General features: G+C 31.2%; 2 protein-coding genes across 2 annotated transcripts; both read right to left on the reverse strand.

Annotated features, from left to right (window-relative positions):
- Positions 1-5,046: 5,046 nt before the first annotated feature.
- LOC115983331 (serine carboxypeptidase-like 40) lies at positions 5,047-11,046 on the reverse strand. The gene is made up of 7 exons (XM_031105975.1): positions 10,550-11,046; positions 8,898-9,005; positions 8,451-8,725; positions 6,828-7,088; positions 6,116-6,327; positions 5,498-5,603; positions 5,047-5,331 (listed from the first exon to the last, which is right to left on the reverse strand). The coding sequence occupies exons 1-7, from the start codon at positions 10,935-10,937 to the stop codon at positions 5,176-5,178; spliced, it is 1,506 nt and encodes a 501-aa protein (XP_030961835.1). The 5' UTR covers positions 10,938-11,046; the 3' UTR covers positions 5,047-5,175.
- Positions 11,047-20,523: 9,477 nt separating this feature from the next.
- LOC115987832 (inositol transporter 4-like) lies at positions 20,524-24,601 on the reverse strand. Its single transcript, XM_031111436.1, has 5 exons — positions 24,441-24,601; positions 23,927-24,333; positions 23,739-23,846; positions 21,736-22,341; positions 20,524-21,111 (listed from the first exon to the last, which is right to left on the reverse strand). Exons 1-5 carry the CDS (start codon positions 24,574-24,576, stop codon positions 20,629-20,631), a joined length of 1,740 nt encoding a protein of 579 aa, XP_030967296.1. The 5' UTR covers positions 24,577-24,601; the 3' UTR covers positions 20,524-20,628.
- Between the last annotated feature and the right edge of the window lie 1,095 nt (positions 24,602-25,696).

Raw genomic sequence — 25,696 nt, forward strand, 5'->3', positions numbered from 1 at the left:
GCATTGGAAATTAGGTTATAAATATGTTAATTTGAAATAATTGATTCACAAACACTTACTGGGCTAACATCTAATGGTGTACTTACACCAGACGTTGCTAGTTTGGTTTTTGGCTGTAAGAGTTTGATGGTTCACAATTAGAACATCCACCTCGAGTATGTTTTTTGTGAAGCCAATAGTTGTGTGGATGGACCAGTGAAAAAGGGGCCACAAACAAGAGAAAAATACAGAAGAATATGATAGTTGTCCATATTTTGTGTACCAATGTTATATATGGGACTTAATGTAACTGGAATCCCCACGGGAATATCCTACAAATGCTCTGTATGTGTAAACAATTTACTTAATTAAATAAACCTTCCCTTTTCGACCAAAAAAGAAAGAAAAAAATATTTAAGAAAATTATACATAATAGGTCTGGTGTCTAGAGCTTATATCCTCAAACATGTTCATCTTTATTATTCATTTTATCACCCACGAAACCCAAAAAAGTGAGAGAGGATTTTTCTATATATATTTTATCTTATTTTTATTTTTTTGCCCATTATTTTCTTTTCAGTTTATTATAAGTAATTCTGAATATCTTCTTTGTGAATTTTTCATTTTGTATAGATTTTTTTTTTTTTGAAATATTACCCTTCTTTGTTTCCTGTGTATCACTAATAATTAGCAATGGAGAATTAAACCTGGCCCATCAATCATAAACTGAGGCCTACATGAGTTGGGTGTAGTCACTATGGGCCCATTAATGAGACTAGAAAATAAAGCGAATAATGGCCAAGCTATGGTCTAATTCTCTAACTCTTTCATCGGCCAATTTGGCCCAAAAGCAACTTTCTTAGTGTAAAGGAAGAAAATCGAATATTTGTGTCGGTGGGGGGAAAAAACCATCCCAGTTTTCTTTTTCTTGTTCATTAGTGGGAAAAGGATAATCTTGTTTTTCACACAGAGATGATCTATATGAGAATTTAGGAATTTAAAAGTGAAATATAATATTTTTATTTAAAAGTTAAAGTTTGATTTTATTCTTTATTCGATGAAAATATGATTTAAATTTACCTAATTTCTAATCAAATTAAATTAAATATAAATTAAAACTTGTAAAAAGAAAATCATATGATATCTTTCGTGATGTTCTATATCAATAATTTGAACACCACATCCTCTTTTTCATTATCTACTTATTAATAAATAAATAAATTTGAAAAATCAATCAATTGACCAAAAACAATAGAACATGTGGATGGCATTACAAAACATAGGTTACCACTAGCTTCATTGCCATTGACCCATCATATCAAACTCTTAAATCTTAACCATGCACAACCTCCTACAACTTTTTAAATTGAACCCTAACCTCCATAAAACTATCATCCACAAACCGAATCCACCCCAAATTAATAATCCAAACCTCTTATTCTTATATGGCATTAGTCCATTATTAGTTTGACATGCTGAGCTCTTTGTTAACTCATCATGTTATAATATAAAGCCCAATTGGTCTTAGGTTTATTGTACTTTGCTTGTACTACACTCATATGTCTGCCTATATAAATGCAATCTCTTATATAATTTTTGTTCGAAATTCATGTACGAGTGAAGTTCTACATTAAATAAAAATTACAAGAAAGAGGTGTTGTCTTCCTCATAACTAAATTTTTTTTTTCCAAGTCTATCATAGTTATAGTTTAATACGAAGTGTCAAATTTTATGGTAGGGGTGTGCAAAAAACCGATGAACCGAACAAACCGACCGAAACGTTGCCAAATTTTCGGTTCGGTTTCAGTTCGGTTCGGTTTCGGTTTCATTTTTTAAAAACTGAAATTTTCGGTTTCGGTTTTGGTACTGGATTTTTTCATCTGAAACTGAACCGAACCGACCGAATATATATATATATATATATTTATGTAACTCTATTACATAACTGATCATTGGCTTAGTGGTACGCTACTTTGTGCTTTTGCTAGTGATCCCAAGTTCGAGCCTTCACGTGGGGCCTTCTGGTTTTTTGCTATTTAATTTTTTAAAACCCTAAGCATGTAATAAATACGGAAATACCCCTCCCCCTCTTTTATTCTTCTCTTCTTTTCTTCAGTTCAGCCGCCCCCTTCCTCAACTCTTTCTCTCAATTTTTGTTCTTCAGTTCAGCCCTCAGCCCATCCTCTTCTCTCATCGCTCCACGCCTCCACATGCGGCCTCCACACGTCGGCCTTCCTGCACCAGCCTCCACACGCTGGCCTTCCTACACCGGCCTCCACACGTTGGTCTCCACACACCGGGCTCCCTACGCCGGCTAATCTTTTCATTTTCACGGAGTCACGGTGACCCCCTCTCTCTCTCTTTAATTTCTCCATAGTTTCCTCTCTCTTTTTTATATTCTGCCATTCTGGGTTTGTTTAATATTGAATCAAAGCTATTTTTTCAATTTTTATGTGCAAAGGAAGTTAGGGTTTTGAAAAAACCCATGTGCTTGGTTGTTTATTTTTTCAATTTCTTCTCTCTTTTTTATATTCTGGGTTTGTTTTTTTTTTCTTTGTTTGCTTTCTTAGAAAATAAATGATGAGGAACCGAAACCGACCGAAACTGAAACAAACCAAAACCGACAGTTTTTCAACTATTTCGGTTGGTTTCGGATGAGACTTTTAAAAACCGAAAATTTTGATTTCAGTTGGCCGGATAAAAAAAAACCGACCGAACCGAACCAATTACAGCCCTATTTTATGGTAAATACATTTCCTTTAGAAAGAAAACATAATAAAATAATGCCACTTTTTTGCTAAGTAATAACGTAATGTCAGTTATTACTTATTAGCCAAATAAAGACACTAAACATGGTCCAATCCAATCCTATTATTTATTTGCAAGGCTTCCAGTTTAATATTCAAATTTCAAAACATAAAAATAATAAAATAAAATAAAAAAGTTGTAATGGCTTTTATGGGCATGGTACAAATTTGGGCCAAATGTGGGCTCGTAATAATGGGCCCAATGGCCGGTGCACAAGTCACACGATTGTGTCAAGGTAGGCCCATATAAAAAACGTTTGCCAATTCAGAAGATTTGCCAAGTGCATGTAAAATTTTATTAATTAAACTGGGCTATATAGTTTAGTAGCAAATAATTAAACTGTGGAGGTGAAAGATTCACCCAGCCAAATTTTGCCCTTCTTGGGTTAAACCTTAATCTTTAATCTCCAACGAGAGGGAGAGACTAGAGAGATTATTTTTTGATTATGAGAGAGAGTATTAAATTGGAGGACAATTTAGTCATTCTCTTTATGAGCTAGACACTAGCTAAAAGTAGCGTCAAAGGTCACATGCATAATTTCTCCGTCAAAGTTAACCTCTAAAATCGACGGCAAGAGGTACATTATAACAAAAATCTCAAATTAGAGAGTTACTCATTCAGTTTTAAAATTTGGGAAGACATTATAATTTGGGTGAAAAATCAATGTAAAAGTATAGTTTTCCCTTTAGTTATATTAGCCTCTTTCCCTATGAATAGTTGAGACTTTTTTTTTTTTTTTTTGAGTTTTACAACCTATAACATTCGTTCCTGATGACAGTTCTTTATCATTAGATCAAGACACCAATCGATTTTTGGTGTATCTCTTATTCAATTATCAGAGACTTTACCAGTTATTCAACTATCAGAGACTTTACCAGTTAAGCTAATTGAAATTCACATGAATAGTTGAGACTTGAGATAAAGAAAAGAAGAAAAAAAAAATGTATATCTAAAAAACAAAAAGATTAAAGTAGTAGTAATGGCCTAATCTCAGCAATTATGGCTTCCGCGAGGTTAATCCCCAATGGTCCGTTGCAAATATTCTGAAGATCCAACTAATTTTTTGGCCCAAATCTTAGTTAAATGGGCTGCATTTTGTGAAGCTATGGGCCTGCTTCCATCTTCTCTATTCCTATCTTGTATATAAATTCATGTTATTCAGCCCATAAATTTTTGGACTTTTACTTATGCACGAAGATCCAGAAGATTTTTTGGCCCACAACTTAGTTAAATGGGATGCATTTTGTAATTATGGGCCTACTTCCAACTTTTCCATTCCTATCTAGTATATAAATGTTATTCAGCAACAACAACCAAAAAATAAAAACTCAATTCCAAATTTTCATCATGCTTAAGATGGTGAAGGGGAAGAGGTTTGATAGACTTCTAAATAAACATGCATTACATTATTTAAGTGTTATGAGGATGAAAGGTGCTTTGTTTAGGTTTTTTCCATTTGGGATAGTTTTCTATTCCGAACCTTTTTTTTTTTTTTTTTTTTTTGAGAATCCCTCCAAAGATTTTATAATTTAGAAAAGTGGCTTATCAGCCAAAACAAGAGTACTAATGTCTAGAGGAATAGACTTCGTCCCGATAGAGAAAGAAGAATAAAATCTAACTCTCTTTGCCAAGGTAACAGCAACATAATTACCTTGCCTATAGGTATGAGAGAAACTAAAACTCCTAAGGGAGCTTACATAAGACATAGTATCTTTAACTAAGTGACTAAAAGTAGAATGAAATGGAATGAGTGTTCCGAACTTGTTAGTGGATGAGTAATTAATACCCATCTAAAATGGGAATTTTGTACCACAATAACTTAAAACTGTGAGCATTTATATATTTCTAGGAGGTGTAGCATGTAAAGTACATTCAATTTATTCTTTTCATTGATTGATAACTTGTAACTCCATACTATATAATTGTTCAACTTAATCATCATTTGATTTCTCCTTCTGTGCTGAACTTGAAAAGTACCATATAATGGCAAATTAAAACCCCTTGATTAACAAGTTGTTATTACAATGAAATTTGTTTTAGTAAAGGGCAATAAACATGTTGATTGTCCCATGCTTTTTAATATAAGCAACATATTGATAAATAAATCATATATAGGTGCATCCACTGCCTTTTGAATCCACATTTACAATCCCAATTTCACTGTTTGTATGGAAAGTATTATTAATTGAACTCAACATGATTGGATTTGTTGAGGGAAAAAATCAAAATCAAAATAGAATTGTGCTTTGCTCTGAATCAGAATAGCAACTTGCTATTTTACTTATGGTTATTGAAAACAATCAGATAAAAAAGTTAGTTGGCACTAGAATTGCAAAGCTGAACCCTAGAACAGATCAATGATATGGCCAACTAAGAGACTAAAAGAAATTAGGATGACCTAGAATAAGGAAGAGGTTTGCCACTAAGGAAGTGACTGATCAAAGAAAGTGCTCTCAGTGGCTGGTAGCTTGGCACTTGATGCCCTGCCCCTCTTACAGTTGCAAATGTTAGGTCTCCCTTATACTTTTGTGTATACCCACCAACCTATAACACCAACAGCAAAAAAATTATTAAAAAAAATGTACATATATGGTAATTCTTTTAGAAGTAAAAAAGATGTATGAAAATACCCGAGATAAAAATGATAGGTAAAACAATAAGTCTTGAGTCACAACGTCATTAGAAAGTACTCTAGGAAAAATAAAGTTACCTCTCGGTCAACGAACCACGGATACCATGCAGTCTCTACAGGAAGCATCATTTTGTTTAAAGAGTACTTTGTTGAAGTAACAGGAACCCTTCCATCAGTATCACCGCTACATTTCACCAAACAAAGACTCATTTCAAATTTGAAAAAAAATTTAACTATCATATATTGATAGGATAATGATGTGAAGTTATAATCCACAATTCTTCTTTTGACCTTTAGGTGAAGTAAGCTAAATCACAAATAACTTCTTTTTCTATTAGGGTGGGGTAAGCACTGAAGAATGCCGGTTAGAATTAAGGTTAAGAATTCAAATCAAAAGTCCTTTAGTATTTTATTACACCAATCAAGGTGATGCTTATCTAGTAATTAAATGGATTCAATAGGATTTGATTGCTTCTAGTATTATGTGGTACATAACCTTTTTATTTCCTTTAAATTCTAAGTAGTGGGAGTTATCAAGTAGGTAGAGAACTTTGTTATCCAAGCACCCATGAACCATGTAATTATCTATAAACGAATTGACAATGATAATAATTTAAGGGTTCAATTAAGGGTTGCCTTTAAATTTTTTCATTCCCTTAAGTCATTAACCATGCCAATTAAAGATGATACTCTTACCTGAAAACCCACACTCGAATGCCATTGGCCATGAATTCTCTCAAAAGCGGAATGATGGTTGATGGGCTATCTATCCATTTTCCAATGACATCACTGCATGGTTCCCAGTCATGTGTGAGTTTAGTAACATTGGCATGCATGGCTTCTTGAACATCAGGCCGATTCAGATAAGCATACACGTAGTAATCACTACATGGATCAATATCCAATATCTGCACACAAAAAAACAATAGAACAATTTATTTCAAATTATTAAGAGCAAATTAACATTCATATAATTTCATTACATAAATGAGCCCCTCTTTTTAAAAATTTAACTTCCAACTTCTAAGATTCATGCAACATGAACAGTGGTTGAAGAAAATTGTTTTCCTAAACTACTTATAAAGCTAAAAGCATAGTGTTTGTTAAAAATTGAAGTTCTAATGGATCTTAGAAATCATACGCTTTCTAAAAGAAATAAAAATTACAAAACTTACAAGAACGTGTTAAAGATATTATGGTCTAAGAGATCCAAACTTATTACAAACTCATATACTTATACTACACAATCTACAATTAAGATTATGGTTATCTCGCTTATTCTGTAGCAGAGTATATGGACTTATAATAAGTTTTGCCTCTTAAACACAATACATTACAGTCCTCAACAATCAACAGAAATTTTCATTATCAAAAAAAAATAAATAAAATAAATAAATAAAATACTTACAGAGGCTTTCTTGGGTTGAACTGTGAGATTGGAATTGTGACACAAGGGACCATAAATGTTATAGATATCAATAGGGTCCATAGATATTGAGGCTGAATTATAGCCTTCATTGCACTGACCAGTCGGTTTGGCTGCATTGGGTGAGAAATCACAATACTTTTGTATTTTGTTGTTAGCTTCTTCGGAAATGATAACATGGGTAGCAAGGTAATCATACATTCCCTTTTCGTCAGTGTCATCATTAATCACTGCATTTCCAATCTGCATATATAATGAACAAGAAATCAATGAGATGCATAAACATTGAAATAACACAATCTATTGTGGACTATAGAATATAAATATTAAAGGGAATTCTCATGAGATTCTATTTTTGTTTTTACATTTTTTTTAATCTTTAATCTATATGCAGGACTAACTCAACCTCTCCATTTCATAGCATTTATTTATAACTTTACTAACTTATTAAGATTTTTTTTATTATTAAAAAAAACGATAAAAGAATACTTAAACATTTTTGTAACAAAATTTATAATGGTAGAAATTTTGTGCCTACTTGTATAACAATAGCTCAAAGGGGATTACTTTTTCCTTTTCTTTTTTTCCTTCCCTTTATACTTTAGTTAATATTTTGAACCTAATTTGCCCCACAACCCTTCCCAGGAAAACATGATCATCATCATGAATTAATAGTTCTAATTCTACAATTTAAAATATCGTTTCCTACAGCTTACTTTTATTATTATTTTTTTTTTTTTTTTTGAGAGTCTACAGCTTACTTTTATTGATAAAATTGTACTTAGAAAATAAAAATTCAAAAAAAAAAATTGTACTTAGAAAAATAAGGTCTTAAAATTATATGCATAAACAAATGATTTAAATATAATAATAACAATAACCAAACAAGCATTTAATCGTGATAAACAGCTAACAAATTTAACAGTACCCAAAGTGATTAATGGGCCGAATGTGGCCCAGATGGTCCATAGAGTGGTCCAATTCATATAATAAATTAACCTAATTTGTGACCCAATAATGATGGCCGAAATGATGACAAACTATAGAGCTAACACGAAAGTTGGGAAACAATCAATTATTCTGGGCCATTGGACCAGTCCATACACTGTAAATGTTTTTGTACTTATGAGGTATTAGTACTACTTCTAAATATAGATAATAAAATTCTATTCAATTATAATTAATTTGTATGTATACCTTTGAATTGTGACACTTAATTAGTCCTGAATATCATTACACCATGTAAATCAAATCAAACTTTTGTGAGCCATATATGATCACTTAGAAAAAAGTATGTTATTTTTATATAGATTATTGTTTTAAGTCATGTTTTTCTTTTCCCATTGTAGTACAAAAAATGAAATTGTGCTTTGCATGTTTTTCACTGTTGACCTTTCTTTCTTTGGTGATCATGGATTTCTTAGTTCATTCAAAGTGGAAGTTCATTGAGTTGGACCCACTGTTATCACCATTTTTCTTCACCATCATGAAAATTATAGGAGAAAAAAACAAAAGGCAAAGAAACATGGTGTAACTTCTAAGATTCAATCATCCTCATTGTAAAGCACAAGCATATATTTTTGGGGGAGAGAGAGAGAGACTTACAATGATTCCTTTGAGGTTGATAAGGGTCTTGTTAGCCTTTTTATTATGTTGAAGAATGGTATGAGCAAGTTGAGGAACATAATGCCCAGCATAACTTTCTCCAGAAATATAAAAATCTCTATTCTTGTATTCAGGAAATCTTTCTAGCCAGTTAATCACAAACCAATAACTGTCTAAAGCAGTTCTACTATCTCCACTCGTATTATAATCTGATGTTCTATTTGAGTATGAAAATCCTACCCCAGCAGGAGACTCAAGAAATAAAACATTTGAAGCTGAAAAAAAAAAAAAAAAAAAATTTGAGCTTTCAGATTTGACCAAAGAATGAAAATTAAAATTCTAACTTCTTGTTAGGGCATAATAATAGCAATATAGTTGAATAAGAGATTTTACTTTCAATTTCCGTCTACACCAAAAAAACCTAATATTGTTATAAGATAACTATACCTTTATTCCATGCAAATTCATTTGTAAAAAGTGTTTTGCCATCACTGAGTACACGAAATGGTCCGAGCTCTTGCATTGCTCCATAAGCAAGAGATGAACAACCTGGGCCTGTGGAGAAATTAAACAAGGTTTAATCACCATATTAAAACATAGAATTAACTTCTTCTTTTTATTTTTGAACCAAAACTTAGTAATAACAAGGTTTCACATACTATAGAGTATAGATGTAGATAAAATTTCTTTTTTTAGAAAGTAGATGCAGATAACATGTAGATAACATGTTATTAATTTGATATAATCATATCTTGTCAAATATATATTAATATATTTATCAATCTCAAAGTTTTGGGATTATTGTTGTCGTGGTCAAATATAATAAACTTATAGCACTTTTTTTTACATTTCTATTTAAATTCATTAAATATATTCAAAACACTAATATATTAATAATCCCAATGACAAATCCTCTTTTTATATGATAATAGCTTGCTTTAGGAGCAATTGACAATAGTTGAACGTAAAAGTTTATTGGGTAGCCATACTTTTTTAAATGAGGAAGAGCAAATGGGCAATAGCCGCAATAACCTTGTTAAAAAAAAAAAAATTATATCTGAATTTAAAGAGGTGATGATACTATAACTTAAAATGCATGCTAAGCTTGACTATTCTAGTGTAAAAGAATGATAAATTAATTTATTAAATCATACATCCATATGTAGTTTTTAATATTTTCTTTATTTTAAATTACAATTTGCAAGATGGATATACAACACTCCCGCCGAGAAATCCTCCAGAAGAGTGAGTTTTGGGATTTGATTTGCAGAGCTTCCACAAAAGGCAGTGGGACAGATGCCACCTGAGCAATATAAATATATCTATATACACATATATATATATATATAATTTATTTATTTAAAAATAATAATACATTTTTTTAGAATCTTGTTTAAATAATAATTGAGCAAGAGGGGTTGAAATGTCTTTCAATAAGAGTGTGACAATTATAGGTATTTATAATAACAATAATACATATAGGCAATTTTTTAGGTTGAATTCTTTTTTCCAATCAAGATTTTGGAAATAAATCATTATAAATATTATAGTTATATATACACCTCAATTACAACTTCTCATCTTCATTGTATTAATAATATAGTTATAAATCGGCAAAGAAGCCACTAATCATTCACATTTTTTTCATTGAAGAGTAATCATTCACATTTTTGTACAGTAACACACATAATATTGTTGAAAATGTTCTTATAATAATGATACCTCCCAACCTATTATAGGTACTATCATGCAAAGGTATGGCCTCACTTCAGAGAGAGAAAGAGTCCCAAAGAAAGAGAGTGTAACCACCACATAACTAATGATGAATTTTTCAAGAATTCTAGTTCAGGTTCTTATGGCTTTTTTATGGGATATTTTCATACATTCCTATCCAAACCATCTCTGGCTGTCTCCCTCTAAAGGAAACAAAAATGAAAAGAAATGAGAAGAAGTCCAAAACCATAGCCAAATAATCAAAGAAAAAAGCTAGCCAAGAGGATAAGAAGACTCTGCATTATACAAACAACCTACATTATTTGTGCTAGCTAGTGACAATTATGATCAGTTTGGAGTGATTGATAGAATAGATGAAAGTTTACCTCCATTGAGCCAAAGAAGAAGAGGCAAATCCTTAGAATTCTCAGCTTCTGTAAGATAGTAATAAAGTGCACGACCAGCTTCTTTATTCACTGTAACATAGCCACCATATTGAGAGAAATTCACTTGGGGTTGTCCAGGCAATCTCACAATCCTATCTTTGTCCTTCAAACCCACTTCAACAGGAACATGATTATCGACCTTATCGGCTTCATCGACAACATTACTTACCTCGAAAGGACTAGTGTCCACACCCAAACTTTCCTTCAACTTTGGCTTGAAAAGAAAATCTAGAGCCTTTCCTACCTTACCAACGCTTCCATGAGTTTGAGCCAAAAGGCATGAAACACTGAAAAAGAATAGAACCCAACAAATGGTTTTACTGCCCATTGAAACTAACAGAGAGAGAAAGAAAACAATGGAAATGGATGAAGGAGAAAGGTAGTAGGTTTGAATATTGGATCCAAGCTAGTTATATATATAGTAGAGTCGAAGAAAGATAGATTGTTTAATTTAGACGGGTACGTTTCAACTAGCATGAAAGGTTAAAAATGCAAAGAGATCTTCTTCTTCTTTTTTTATGTCACAATGATAATATATGTGGACCAAATTGCTAGTGAATTGTTTGTTGCCATGTGGTTAATGTTGAGACACTGGTTTATCATATAAATATAGTGTTTGTCCGAACTTTCCTCTACATCTAAAGGCTGTTAATTAGTAAAATTCGGGATTATTTCTTTGACCAAACCGTGACAATTGGAATTTGGTGCTATCTTTAAACTGCAATATATGTTTCCATCTGTCAATTTGTCAATATTACAGAGAAGTTGCAGACTCAAATTTAAGGTGTTTGGGTGTTGATATTTTTGGACAGATTCAATTTTAGAAATAACAAAAAAAAAAAACAAAACAAAAAAAAAAAGGAAAATAGATAAAATCCATTTGTAGTTTTACTTTAAAATCCAAAAATCCTAGGTGTGTTTTGGACAGATTCATTTATATATATGTAAGGACACGATTCCTGCGCGGCCCAGTGACATTTTTGGGTTCACGCGGGAGAGATCCCTCACAATACGATTTGTAGAGAGTGGGCTTGAAAAGCTTGGGCTTGGTCACGGGGCGATGGTCCGGTCTGGATTTCAGAAAGGTCCCTGTGGAAAATGGGCTGGGCCTAAACGTTTAAAGCCCCGCCATGCTGCCACTTCTGAGAATGGGCTCCTCGGACTTGATCCGAGGACCCTTGTGGTCCTTTCCGGCTGTCCAACGGAGGACCTTCTCTGTTCTGTGCATGGATCATTCCGGCGATCTTATTCATGAAGTCTCCTTTTTTCCCCCCTCGCCTAGATTCACTTACTTCTCCTTTTATACTAGCGTGCATTCGATGTCCTTCGTCCACGTGTAGGGTCAGTCTTTACAAATACTGACATTGGTCCCATCAGTCTAATCCCGGAATTGTTGGGGATGACTTGATAAAGCTGCAGAGTACGGTTCTGTCAGGCATTGGGCCTTATCCAGAAGGGTATTTAGGGTAATCGTCCCAAGGTATTTTGGATTTCCTTACGAATTTATCCCTTTATTCTGGGCGGATTATGGGCCTGCCGAGGACTAGACTGTCCTCGGCTGCCTCCCAAAAATTGGTCTGTGCTCTGCGTCATGGAGCTTGGGCCACAGTTCTCCTCGGATTGGGCCCTCGGACTCTCTAAGGGCAAATGGGTCTGGTCCACGAATTGCTAGGCCCCACAATATATATATATATATAAACAGACAAAATCTTGTAGGATTTTTACTTTAAAATCCAAAATCCTTTGAAAGTTTGAGTGTAACACTTAATCCCACATAATATTGTTTGTTAATTAGATAATACATAAACATCCTACGATTTTTAAATTAAAACAAAGTTCTGGTGACAATTTTTTTATGTGAAAATACAACTCTAAATATAAACATGTATTATCACGTGAGTAATTCACATGAGGATTAAGTTACACATAAAACGTGGATGGATTTTGTATATTAGGGAGAAACCACAAATATTTTTGTGTATTTTTCCTTCAATTTATTAAAAAAATAGTAAATTAAAATATTCAATGTGTATTAACTTGTCTTAGTCAGAACTCAGAAAATTAGTTAACAAGTCCATTTTATATTATCATTTAATGAAATAATGACCCAAAAGAAAAAAGTATCTCTGGTGGAATCGCTTGGTGAGCAATAAGACAATGAAAAAAGATAAATTTTCCTTTTTGGTTTTTACTAAGTTTAATGATATTGTAAATTTCGCTATCCAGCTGCAATGCTGTAATTTGTTGTCATTATTTCTTGTGATAATCCTTCATTGCTTTCTTGATAGTAAAAACAAAACTAGATTACAAATTACATCCTTTAAATTTTGAGTTATTTTGATTTTGTTCCCTTGTGTAAAGTTTTGAATATTTTTCCCTACTTGCATTCATGCTCTTTAAAAACCGCATAATCTCCAAAATAGTAGCCATGAATGAAATAAGTAAAAAGGACAAAAAAAATAAAAACTAAATTATATGGATTAATAAATAAATAAATAAATTGTTATTGTGGCTTAAATAGGGCTTAAAAACAACATAATTTTGTAAATTTTCGTCATTTTGAGTTTATGTGGTATTTAATGACCACCTTATCAATTGACATAGAGAATAAGGATGAAATTCAAAAGAATCAAAACACTATAATGTTAGGGATGAAAACCTAAAATTTTAAATTTAAGGAGGTGAAATGAAAATGAGATTGAACTTATAGGGTGTAACTAAAAATTTTAACTTAAAAATAATAAATTACTTTACTAAATTATACATGCATGCATTTGCAAAAGCCAAGGACAAAAAAGTTTGATCCAATGTACTATAGGACTTTCTCGATAGACCTTGATTTGCTCTTGTCTAAATGGATTTTTCATTTTTCCATTCATTGTTATTCAATAATTGTGTAGTTTAATGTGAGACGCTAAATGATTTCATATACAAACAACAGCCTATTTGATATATATAATTGATAGCCAATTATAGTTTTTGTTTTGGTTTTTCTTTTCTTTTTTGTGCTGTTGAAAATACATTACTTTGAATAGACCCCACTTCTATAGACATGAAGAGAAATGCAAGGCAAGAATGCACATGCAATGTGAGCCCTACTTTGAGATTCCAAAATCCAAATACCTTCTAGAGTAGTCAACATGGTATTAGTATTATGTAATATGCAATTGCCTAAAAGAACCATTTAGATAGAACTATGAATTATTGTCTAATATTCATGTTCTCAAGACAACAAGTTTTAAAACTCCTAAAATTATGACCTATAATTCAAAAGACCATATGTTCTCACTCACTGATAGTCTGATACTTCAATCATTAATAGTTAGTAGTTTCAATGCAACACTATCAAATGAAGACTATGAAGTTCAAGTGTTCAAAACCCGTGAAATCCAAATATGATTGCTGGCCACCATAATTAGAGGGTCCCCTTATGGTTATAAAATAAAATAATTGATTTTTTTTCATTTTTGTTTTAGGAAAAACAATAAGTCTAGATGCCACTGTTTTTTTTTTTTTTCACAACCTATTAAAAGTTGACTTATCATAATTGGTACATAATAAAAAAAAATGATGAAAAATATAAAAATCTTAAGGAAAAAAAAAGTTAATTATTTTTTCTTTTCCCATAACAATATTTAAAACATAATTCATAAACCAATACTCTTAAAGTATCCGTTAACTTTTTCCTAAAAATAATACTCATGAAATACAATTGAGGTGTATTCTACCCTAATAAGTACAAGATCCACCCAAGAAAAGAATTACTAACTTTTTTTAACAACCTATAAAAGATGACTTATTATAATTAGTATTTACTCCTCGAACACAACTGAGTTGTACTCCATCCTAATACATACAAGCCACCAAATATAAGAATGAACTTTTTTCAAAACCTATTAAAAATGACTTATTATAATTGGTACATAATAAAAATAGTGTTCATGGAATACAGTTGTTGTGTATTCTGTGCACCATAATAAATACAAGCCACCTAATATAAGAATTAACTTTTTTTTTTCAAAACCTATTAAAGATGACTTATTATAATTAGTACATAATAAAAATAGTACTTCTATAACACAATTGAGGAGTATCTCACCCTAATAAACACAACCCATTTAACATAAGAATTAACTTTCTCAAACTATTAAAGAGAACTTACTTTAATAAAAATAGCATGTGTTCTCCCCTAATAATAGATTACTTTATATATATATATATATATATATATTGAGTTTATATTATATTTTTTGTATTAAATAATTTGTATTTATTGTTGTGGAATATCATGTCGCAATACTTCATGAAGCAAAGATATATGTGAAGGTAAGCAAAAGATAAATAAATTATTTGTCAAGAGGGACTGTGATGCAATGATTGAACTGTGGGGCAGTTGTGAAGGACCTTTTTGTATTGGTCATTTGAATTAGATTAACAAAATAAGACCAATGGATAGCGATTCCTTTGGAGGATAGTTTGGTTGGGAAAACATTTTCTTTGAAGATTTCTCAAATGATTCCCATAGAATTGAGAAGGTTCCAAAAGTTCTCTGATTGGGATTTAAAGTTGTTTTCGTTGTGAAACTAATGGCCATCTTTGTCAGTTGAATCTAGTGGATGAATCAAGTGGCAACCATCTTTATTTCTATGGCAGTTGTGACATTATAGGGACCCTTGAGATTTGTGATTTAGAATTCCATGTTTACATTTTGGGATAACTTGGGGGATTTTACTGCTCTGGCATTTTTGTATTAGTCAACTCTTTTTGATCAATCAAGAGGCACTTTAATTTATTTCTGTGAAAATTTTGACATTTAGGCAGTCTCTGAGGATTGATAGTTTATCAATCAATGCTTTATACTATCTTGAATAATTGGTGCTTTTCAATGCTTTGGCCTTGTATCCTGGCGCTATTGGGTCAAGTATTTCCCAGTCACAAAAATGATATTTATCAATTTTTGTACTTGCATTGAGTGGCTCACGGAGATGTTAAGCTTGGGAACTTCATCTTCTCTTGGAAGCTAAATAAAGGCTATCTCATTGATTTTAATCCTGCTAGTGCTTCCATACTAATGTGAATTTTTAAAGCAATCATTTCATTGAATTAAAAGTAAAAACATCAAAATAATCTGATGGTGTTTCTGTGTTCATTTTTCTTTTTCACAGGATTTGCAAAGTAAGTACACTATTGGAAGTAAGCTCTGCCATTTTAATCCTTATAAGTTGTCCTACATGAATCTTTGTCCACTGTATGAGTAATTTCTCTTGTTGGCTACTTAGTTATGTTCTTGAGTTCCGTTGTATGAGTCAGCTTATATTTTCTTAAATGACTATATTTTATTGCTGTTTTGTTTCTTGGTTAACTGTGCTGTTAGTTATACTCAGTTATCATAAATATTTAGTTTCTTCGAAATTTCTCTCCTTAATTGGCGAATTCATGCATCTGTGCAGGTAAATCAAAATCAAGTCATAATGTTTCTATTAATCAAAATCAATATCATAGCATATCATCTTAACAATTGTGAATTTTTGTGTGTAATTGTAGCAATATATAAATATATATATATATATATATATATATATATTCATAGCATGATTGTGGTTTTTTTTTTTAATAAAATAAAATCTTATTTTGAGGGTCAAGAGACCCCTTAAATAACCTTATTTATCAAGGGTTGTAAATATAAATCTTTTAAACCTTGGTAAAAGGTTATTTAAGGGTCTCTTGACTCTCAAAATAAGATTAGAACACTTGTTTTGAGGGCTACGAAGGCCGTCGAAATTTCCTTTTCGACGGTATATGTTTCAAAGGTTATCAAGGTTCCATTGGACTTTGGAAATAATTTTTTTCAAGGTTTTTTAATATTTTTTTTAAGGGTTTTGACCCTTGAAAAAAGTCAGATTTGTTGTAGTGTGGTCCGTATGGACATGAACAAAATGGAGAGGAAAAACAAAAACAAAAACAACAGCGACAAGATTAGGAAAAAAAAAAGTAATAGTATGAGACAAAAGAAAACTAATATAAGGTATGGGTGATTGGGAGAACAGTAAGGACATCCAGTTGATGAGGTTGCACACGACTCTAAGATGATGAGGTTTTGATTATTGCATTCAATGTTAACCAAAAAAAAAAAAAGATTATTGCATTCAATGAATAGGACTTGTCTTTAGAGAAAAAGGACATGTAACATTTAAGTACATATATATAGTAGTTTATCAAAAAAAAAGTACATATATATAGTGATAAAAACAATAGTTTTTATTTTATTTATGATGTTTACATATTTGTATTGTAGTCTAAAATATTGATTCTTTCAGTTTTCACTATCCATAATGCATCTATATGTCTAGAACACTTATATAAAAAAATAATGTCTTAGTCTTTTGATCAGACTATTCTATTTTTTATTCATAATACACCATGGAACCACTTGTAAATCATCCAAATAGTTTGATTAAGATTCAACATATTGAAATGAGTAATTATAGTATCACATAAAAAATTACAACTTTTATCACTACTATCTTATCTGACAAACTATGGTTAACTACTTTCACATGGACCAATTACTTTTTATCTATTACTCAAAATTTGTCACGTAGACAATTGTGACAGGAGTTGTGCATTTTTTTTTGTGTTACTAGGTTTTTTTTTTTTTTTTTTTTTTTTGGTTCTGGGGCTGGATTAATTCAAGCCCAAATCCAATTAATTGGGTAAAGTTTGGGGGGTGGGGAATAGAGAGCCCATTATGAGGGCCCAAGAAGCTTGGTGGGCTTGGATCTATTGTGACCAATAATATTATGACAAGCAAGCAACATCAGCATCTTTATGCATTTTTTTAGCCCAGCTCATCTCTGTGAAGTGTTGGACTTTACTTTTCATTTTCGTCATCTCCTTTCTTTTTCTTTTTCTTTCCTTTTTTTTTTTTCAATTAAATTCTTACAAGTTCTTTTTTTTTTTTTTTGAGAAGAATTCTTACAAGTTCTATACATTATTATATGAATATGACTAATATTACCAAAACTTTCATAAATTACAACATTTTATTTTTTACTATTAACAACTTACTAACTTTTAAAATTATAAAAAAATAAATTGTGTACATAATGATAATAATAGTGAAAATTTATTATTATTATTATTATTATATACATATGGCATCTTCCATCTTTAAAGTAATCTTGCATGTAATAGTAATGATTGATAAATAATATATTTAATATTATTCTATAAAATTAGGTGACTTTGTAAAAAAATCTTAATGAAATTTTTAGGTTTTAGCAAACATCTAAACTTTTTTAATTGGATGGAAAGAGAAAGAAACCCAGGCTAAATGACTTCCTAACAAGTAACCCCTTTTTTTTTTACATTAATGTGGCACTGGGGCAAGTAAAGATAACATTAATTAAATAAACTTCTTCAAAAGTCAACACAAGTTACATCCATGACTTTTGCTCAAAAAAAAAAAAAAAGTTACAACCATGACTTGAAGCAACCTCTTTCCCACAAGTAAAATTAATTGCAATAGTACTATACGGATTCTCTTAAAAAATCTACAATGTAATCTCTATGTAGCAATTACGTTAGTTATTTTAAACGTGTAGTAATTCTCTATGTAGCAATGTAATCAACATATTTTATATGTTATAAATGCATGAAAGAGGATTCTATGATTTTGTAAAACTTTTAGTGCATTTTGCGTTATTTCGAAATTTCCAACTGTTTTTTTTTTTTTTTTTTATGCATCAAAAGGAAAAACAGAGGACTAAAAGCTAAGGCCCTAACATATGATTTTTAGGGATTTGCAGTACTAGTGTGTTAACTAGTACTGCTAATTCTATCTCTTTTGGTTCATTTGGATGCTAATTTTGGCTTTAACTTTATTAATATGTGTATTTGGGACTCAAAAAAAGAATAAGTGTATTTGAAATAATTAGATGAAATGCATACAGCACAAGTCTTTTTTTAATAGAGCAAAATCCCCAAAGTTCAAATCATTTTGTGTGGTTAGATTCATATAAAAACAATAATAACATTTGTTCTTCAAATTCCTTGTTTTTAAATTTTCAAATCTAAATACAAACCTTTTTAGATTTATGCTACTTTTTTAATGTTTTTTTTTAAGTTAGGGACATTTCCCCTAAATATTACATTAATTTCTTGTGGTTATCTTTCTAATGTGCATGCACCAAACTTTTGTTTTATTATTATTATTTTTGGAAGTTTGAAAGGGTTTTATTTAATTTCCTTATAAGTTGTAATTCAGAAGAAGCATCTTTCCTTTTGTATTTTTCTATGTTTTTTTTATGCAAATTGGAGGTAATGGAAACCAAGAGGAACCAGCTCGCTAGATCCTAATATTAATATAAAATGCAATATGCACGTTCCTTAATTTGTAATAGAAGCAAATGCATGTGAATATGTGATGGTCGCAAATAGGAATGTGCATTTTTTTTAATACCTCCTTATTATAAGAACCTTCGAAGAAAACCATTAGTCCGAGTAATGACCAAAGAAATACAAAGAACATGGCGACCCTCTATTTTATCTTCACCTATAATTCTGGACATTTGACTATTGCATCCTCTTAAGCTATCTCTATTACATTATGTGATAAACATAACATGATTCCACTCACACGTTTGTGATTTGATTCTGCCAGACAGTAGTGTTTTTTTTTTTTTTTTAATAAGATAATTTTATTGAAAATGAAATGAGAACCTTCCCCATCAACCTCCCTAAAACACACAGAAAGCCCAACTAGCAACTGCGTGAGCTGCTTGCTTAGCATGGTAGCATACCTAAGAATATGAGAAAATTGCTAATTGTGAGTCTGTGACTTGATCCCAAAAAAAAAAAAAAAAATGATTATCCTCGCTAATAGATGCAATAGACCAATGGGTAAGAGAAGTTGAGCATAGATGACATTAAGGGCATCTTCTTCAAAAATAACATTAGTGACCCAAAAACTTGCACTTCCAAATTAATTATTCTATCAATGTGTGATTTTCTTCACGCGTCAAAATAGTTAGTTAGATATTAAATCTTAAATCTTCAATGAATGCGGCCTCTTTGAACACTTATTATGTTTTATTGGGAAGTAATCATAGAAATTTATGCTTTTCACTAAGACTCCGAGTCCTCTAAAAATGCTCTACGAACCATCATGTAATGAGTTAAAGAGGATTCCTCTAAACCAATTTGAAAGAAAATTTTTTCTAATAAACTAAATACTAAACACACTTAATTAAATAAGTCAAATAAATTAGAAAATAAACTTAACCGACACCACCATATAGGCCATTATGATCCAATTTTCTCTTTTGAGAAATGGATCAATTTCTATTTTATAGTTTGGATTATATTACTACCGGTACTCTCTACCCTTAGGGCCTTCGTGGTTCCTCCTCTAGTCTCCAGTAGATAATTCAAATCTATGCATGTATTTCTCAATTGAGCATTCATATTATTCTTAAATTTGCTTGTAAGACAAGAAAAAAAAATTTTCCTTTGTTGAATTATTCCTAATTTTATCTTTGAATCTTTATTTTACATTTAAATACTTTTAAACGGAGATCTTCTTGACTCATGTTTGAACGTCTCCTATGAAAATTTTGAATTTCTTTATTAATAGTCCAACAATTATTCAATATCTCTAAACCATAGTCCAATATGCTCAAGGGTTTGAACTAATTATTTGTAAGTTGTGATTAATTAATTATAATAATCACCTGAACAAAACAATGGCTTTCAAATTTGATTGCGGTTTAACTTTTCTATCATATGAATAATTTGATATAAAAGAACCCAAAAATTGAATATTGTTATTGGTGCTGGTAGTCAATTCTAGAAATAATTAAATCAACATGACTATTATATATACTGTAATATTTCAAGCTAACTACATGGTTTCAATTTCATGCATGGGAAAATAAACAAAAACAACAACAAAAAAACTTGTAAACATGAAAAAGTGAAAAATAAACCAATTGTCGAATGAAAAGAGTATTTATGGACAATTAAGCAGAAACTCCATCAATGTTTTGAGCCTTTTCCTTCCTCTCAAATGGCCATGGTCTGAAGCCTTTGCGTAGTACCTTCTCAATTTCCTCAAGTGGCACACCTTTGGTTTCAGGAACCAAAAAGTAGATTGCTATTAATCCAAGAAAAGAAAACCCAGCAAACAAAAGAAATGTGCCCCATGAACCCAAAGCCTCTGTGAGGGACAAGAAGTTCATGCTGACTATCAAGTTGGCTGTCCAATTTGACATAGCTGCGACCCCTCCACCAAAACCTCTGTACTTCAGTGGGTATATCTCTGCATTCACTATCCAAGGGCCTGTCCCCATGCCTAGGGAGTAAACAATGATGTAAAACCCTAATAGTAAAACTGCAAACAGCCCTAATTTGCTAGGGCAACCCTCATCATACCACACTCGATGTTGTTGAGTACACATGTTTCCTATTGCCTTTTCATTTGCCAAGCAAGTCCCAGGTTGGAACTGCTTACAAAAACACCCAAAAAAAAAAAAAAAGTCAATACATGAAGCTCATGGAGTATACAAGATAACAGAGTATGAGTGAGTCATGCCATAGCAACTAATTTGTAGCTAAATAATACAAAAAACCTAATTCAAAACTTTATTTATAATGTTATTGGTGTAGTATCAATTATATTTGTTTTCACGTTAGTTTGTAAGTCTTTTGTAATAAAATTAGTTGTAAGTTAAGCACTTTTTAAAGAGTATTATAGATTAAGTGAAGAAGTAATACTATGATAATTATAATATTAACTATATAGGTTTTACAAACTAATGTAATGCGTCAACTTTTAAGCATAAAAGAAAAATAATGATGTTATGGATATTGCAGGTTTGACTACATAATGTTCACAAACTAATATAAGAATCAAAATGATTGGTAGATTTTAACATTAAAACCGAATGTTTGACAATGAGATAAAAGAATGATTATCCCAGTAGTAAACCAATGTCTCAACTTTTAACATAAAAGAATGATTGTTGACATGCACCAATTATATTTATTATCTCACCAATTTGTAAGTTACTTTGTAATATATTAGTAGTACTTTTAACATTTTCCTAAGTGAAAGCAGGAAATCTTACCTTGTCACCTTCACTTGCACAGAATCCGCATTTTTGTTTCAAACAGGTCATGCAATTCCACCTGGAAGTGTCAGGGGCTGAAATGTAAGCTGTGCAAGTGCTGTTGTTGCCAAAATGGCTAGAGTCATAGCTGTTTATCCCTGGTGCATGTTGAGAAGATTGATAAAACACAGTAGATAGCACAACAAGGCCAATGATAATAAAGACCAAAGAAACAATCATCATTCTTCTCCTCCCTTGTCTGTCCATAAAAAGCATGCTGATAATTGAACCTACAGCATTCAACCCAGTTGTAATAAGAGACAGTGCTAAAGCCACGGCCTTGGAAGCAAAACCAGCAAGCTGCATTATACTTGCACCATAATACATCACTGAATTGATACCAACAAATTGTTGGACTACTTGGACAGCCACACCAGCATATAAAGCTCTTCTTACTTCAATGTTTTTCATGGCACTCCTGAATTTTGTAAAAAAATTATTCCCTATTGAAGCTTCATCAGCTTCAGCTGCTTCAATTGATGCCTTCAATTGCTCTAGTTCTTTTCCAACCTCATCAATGGGATAAATCTTTCCTAGAACTTCTGTGGCTTGTTTTACTTTGCCCTAGTAAAAAGAAAGCAAAAGAAAATAAATCTAAAATCGAGGTTGGGAAAAAAAAATAGCAATTAGATATATTATAAGCAATTAAAAAAGTATAATTACAGATAAACAAAAATCTTACATTTAATATATAATTCACATAATTATATTCACAGATAAGTCAAGACATATTGCCTCTTTTGAAGTTTAAAATTATAATAAATTTTGGGGGAAAAAAACAATTAGTTACAAATGTTATTTTAAGCAATTAAAATTCTGCTATTTTTAAAGTATAAATAATAATAAAAAATCACAATTGAATCAGAAAGTTACATTCAGTTAACATATTTTGTAATCTCACAAGAATGGTCAAAGTTTACTTCTTCTAACCTGTTCCATAAAAGAAATAAAATTCAGAATAATGATTAAATTGAATAAAGCAACTAACCATAATTTTATTTTAAGCAATTAATACATTTTTTATATATACATTCAACTAAGCTTTAGAGTATAGACTCATATACATTAAGCTAATTAATTTTTTTATGTATAAATAATATACATTCAATTTTGATGTAAACAAGTGTACTAGGATATTGTCTCTTACCCCTTATTCTTCAATTTGCAAAAGATTGATTGATGTAGTATACTAAATAAGGGGTCTATACTGAATACTTATAAAATTTAATCCAATTTCTAAAAGTCTTTCTTTCTTTTCTTTCTCTCTCTTTTTCCCACATTTTGGTCAATAACTCCAAAATTGATCCATTTGCAAAATTTTCTAAATTTTCCTAACAGAAGGAAGTCTATGCATTGATGCCCTCACACATATATAAAATAAAAATTCTACCCAAAAAAAAAAAAAGAAAGAAAGAGAAAAACCAGAATTAAAAGAAGCACTTTCTTCCTTTTGCTAGTATAGCCCCTGCTACTTCCTCAGCATTGATATTGCAGCAATAAATTCTAATCAAGATGCCAACAATTATAAAATTTTGATGTGAAAAATAACAAACAAAAGCATAAAATTTAACAATGAACCACATTGCCGGTTAACATTTTGCAATGAACCCAAATTTCATGGGCTAGGCCTTTGAACTAGTAGAAAGTCACAAAATCCTACTTACATTTAATCAGCAAAATCCTACTACATTCAGTCATAAATCAAGATTCAAGGCAATCTTTAACATGTTATATAGAATTGCTAACAATAAATTGAAGCTGAAGTCTTGTAACTCAACTGATATTTTCAATGAAGACATCTATGATTCAAATCCTCCTCCCCTAACTATTGTGTCATAAAAAATATCTATGAATTTAAAAAAAATTTCCCAATGTATGTAAAATCATAATTGGAACCATGGAATTATACAAACATGCTTAAGATCTATCAAGCTATGGATCTAAAAGTTACATAATCACACCTGCTTGTATAGCCAACGTGGTGATTCGGGCAGTAAGAGCATTAGGACAAATTGGACAATGGGAGGGATTCCGGCCACTCCAAGCATCCATCGCCAAGTTCCCGGAACCTGAAAAACAAACAAAATATGAGAAAACAAAATAAACAGAATAAAAATAAAAATAAAAAGAACTTAAAAGCCTTAAATACCTTAGTAAAGCCTAAGTTGATCAAATATGATAAGAATTGACCAAAGGTTAGCAAGAAACCATTCATGCTTATCAAAGCCCCCCTGATTTGAGCAGGGGAAGTTTCAGAGATATATAAAGGGGATGTCATGGATGTCATCCCGACGCCTAATCCAACCAAAATCCTCCCAATCACAACAATTGATGGGAATGGTGCAACTGCCATCACCAATGAGCCGACGAAAAATAGTACATCAGCAGTTAAAATTGCCTTTTTTCGCCCCAAGCTATCGTTCATCCAGGCTCCAATTGCAGCACCAATGATTGCAGCCGCGACTGATGTACTTACAATCAACTCTTGCAACCATGTGTGCTTGTCAACTGATTTGAAATCATCACGTATATACAATAAAGCTCCAGAGATTACAGCTAAAGAAAACCAAGATAATAAAAATATATACATTAATCACAATGAAATTAAAGGTTCAAAAATAGAACAAATAAAAAAAAGGAAGAGATGAGAGGATAAAGTGTACCAGTATCATAGCCAAAGAGAAGACCACCAATACCAGCAGTCATAGCTAGTCTCAATATATATGGTGTTTTCCATATAGTTCGAAATAACTCAGTGAACTCTGTCTTGTTCACAGGTGCAATACCTCCTTCCACCATTGTTGTACAAATTAAGAACCTTCTGAATTTCCTAGAAGAAGTGAATGATATAACAAATATAAATATTACATCAAAAAAACAAGAAAGAACAATATTTAGAAAATAAAAATACAAAGTAACATAACTGTGTTCTTATCATAATTTGATATTTTTTTTTCTTCTTAGACAGATTTTAAGTCTTTTATTCTTAGTCCAGAAAGCAATTAAACACATTTGTACATCACTAGTATCAACAATTTAAGTCTTTTTATTTTCTTAATCCAATACGCAATAAAATACAAAGTTGGTTTCAATATCACTAATTCACTAGCATCAACACCTAAATGAAAAGGATAAAAAAGAATTACGATTCAAGTTCCCAATTATTCCAACAATGAAAAACAAATAAACTAGAAAAGAAAAAACCACAAAGATCACTTTATCCTAGTGCAGATTTGATGAAACAACAATAGCTTTAAAATTGAGTTTCACATAAGGATGAAAAAAACATGCAGTGTAAACCCAACAAGTGCCAATTATTCCAACGGTGAAAAGAAAGAATAAAATCAATAAACAAAAGAAAAGAAAAAGAAAAGCCACAAAGATCAGTTATCCTAGTGCAGAGTTGATGATGATGAAACAACAATAGCTTTAAAATTGAGTTTCAGAACACATGCAAAAAAAAAGAAAAACAGAGTGTGTGTAAGTAACCCAGTACCTTTGTCTATTCGAGTTTGTGAATAATTCCCAGTTTTGATTTACAATGTGAGAGAGTGAAAAATTTTCTACTTCGATTTTTAATTTTATAGTCACTGTGATGAAAAAAATAAAAAATAAAAAACAAAGAAATTTGAAGTTATCGAGAATTCCTAGTCAGCTCCACTACTGACACTTCACTTATCTACTGACTTTACAGTTATTGTCCTGGCAAAATAACAGTTGTATAGTATGTGATTATGGATGGATAACTTATGGATTAGCCTTTTTTTGTTTTTGATAAGTTAACATTTAAATCAGAAATTTCTACACCCGGCGTGTTTAATTTGGAAAACCATTCATGTATAGCTTCCATAGGAATAGTCAAATACTCAAGCATATTGCGGTTTTTAGTATTTAAACAATAATAACATTTTTTATACAT

Source organism: Quercus lobata, chromosome 4 (assembly GCF_001633185.2).
Source record: "Quercus lobata isolate SW786 chromosome 4, ValleyOak3.0 Primary Assembly, whole genome shotgun sequence".
Classification (NCBI taxonomy): domain Eukaryota; kingdom Viridiplantae; phylum Streptophyta; class Magnoliopsida; order Fagales; family Fagaceae; genus Quercus; species Quercus lobata.

Coding starts and splice junctions, on each gene's coding strand:
- LOC115983331 (XM_031105975.1), bottom strand. CDS start 10,937: ATGGGCAGTAAAACCATTTGTTGGGTTCTATTCTTTTTCAGTGTTTCA. Junction 6,328..6,827: donor TTCAACCCAAGAAAGCCTCT/GTAAGTATTTTA, acceptor TTTTGTGTGCAG/ATATTGGATATTGATCCATG. Junction 5,604..6,115: donor ATTCGAGTGTGGGTTTTCAG/GTAAGAGTATCA, acceptor GGTGAAATGTAG/CGGTGATACTGATGGAAGGG.
- LOC115987832 (XM_031111436.1), bottom strand. CDS start 24,576: ATGGTGGAAGGAGGTATTGCACCTGTGAACAAGACAGAGTTCACTGAG. Junction 24,334..24,440: donor TCTCTTTGGCTATGATACTG/GTACACTTTATC, acceptor GGTTTTCTTTAG/CTGTAATCTCTGGAGCTTTA. Junction 23,847..23,926: donor TCAACTTAGGCTTTACTAAG/GTATTTAAGGCT, acceptor TTTGTTTTTCAG/GTTCCGGGAACTTGGCGATG.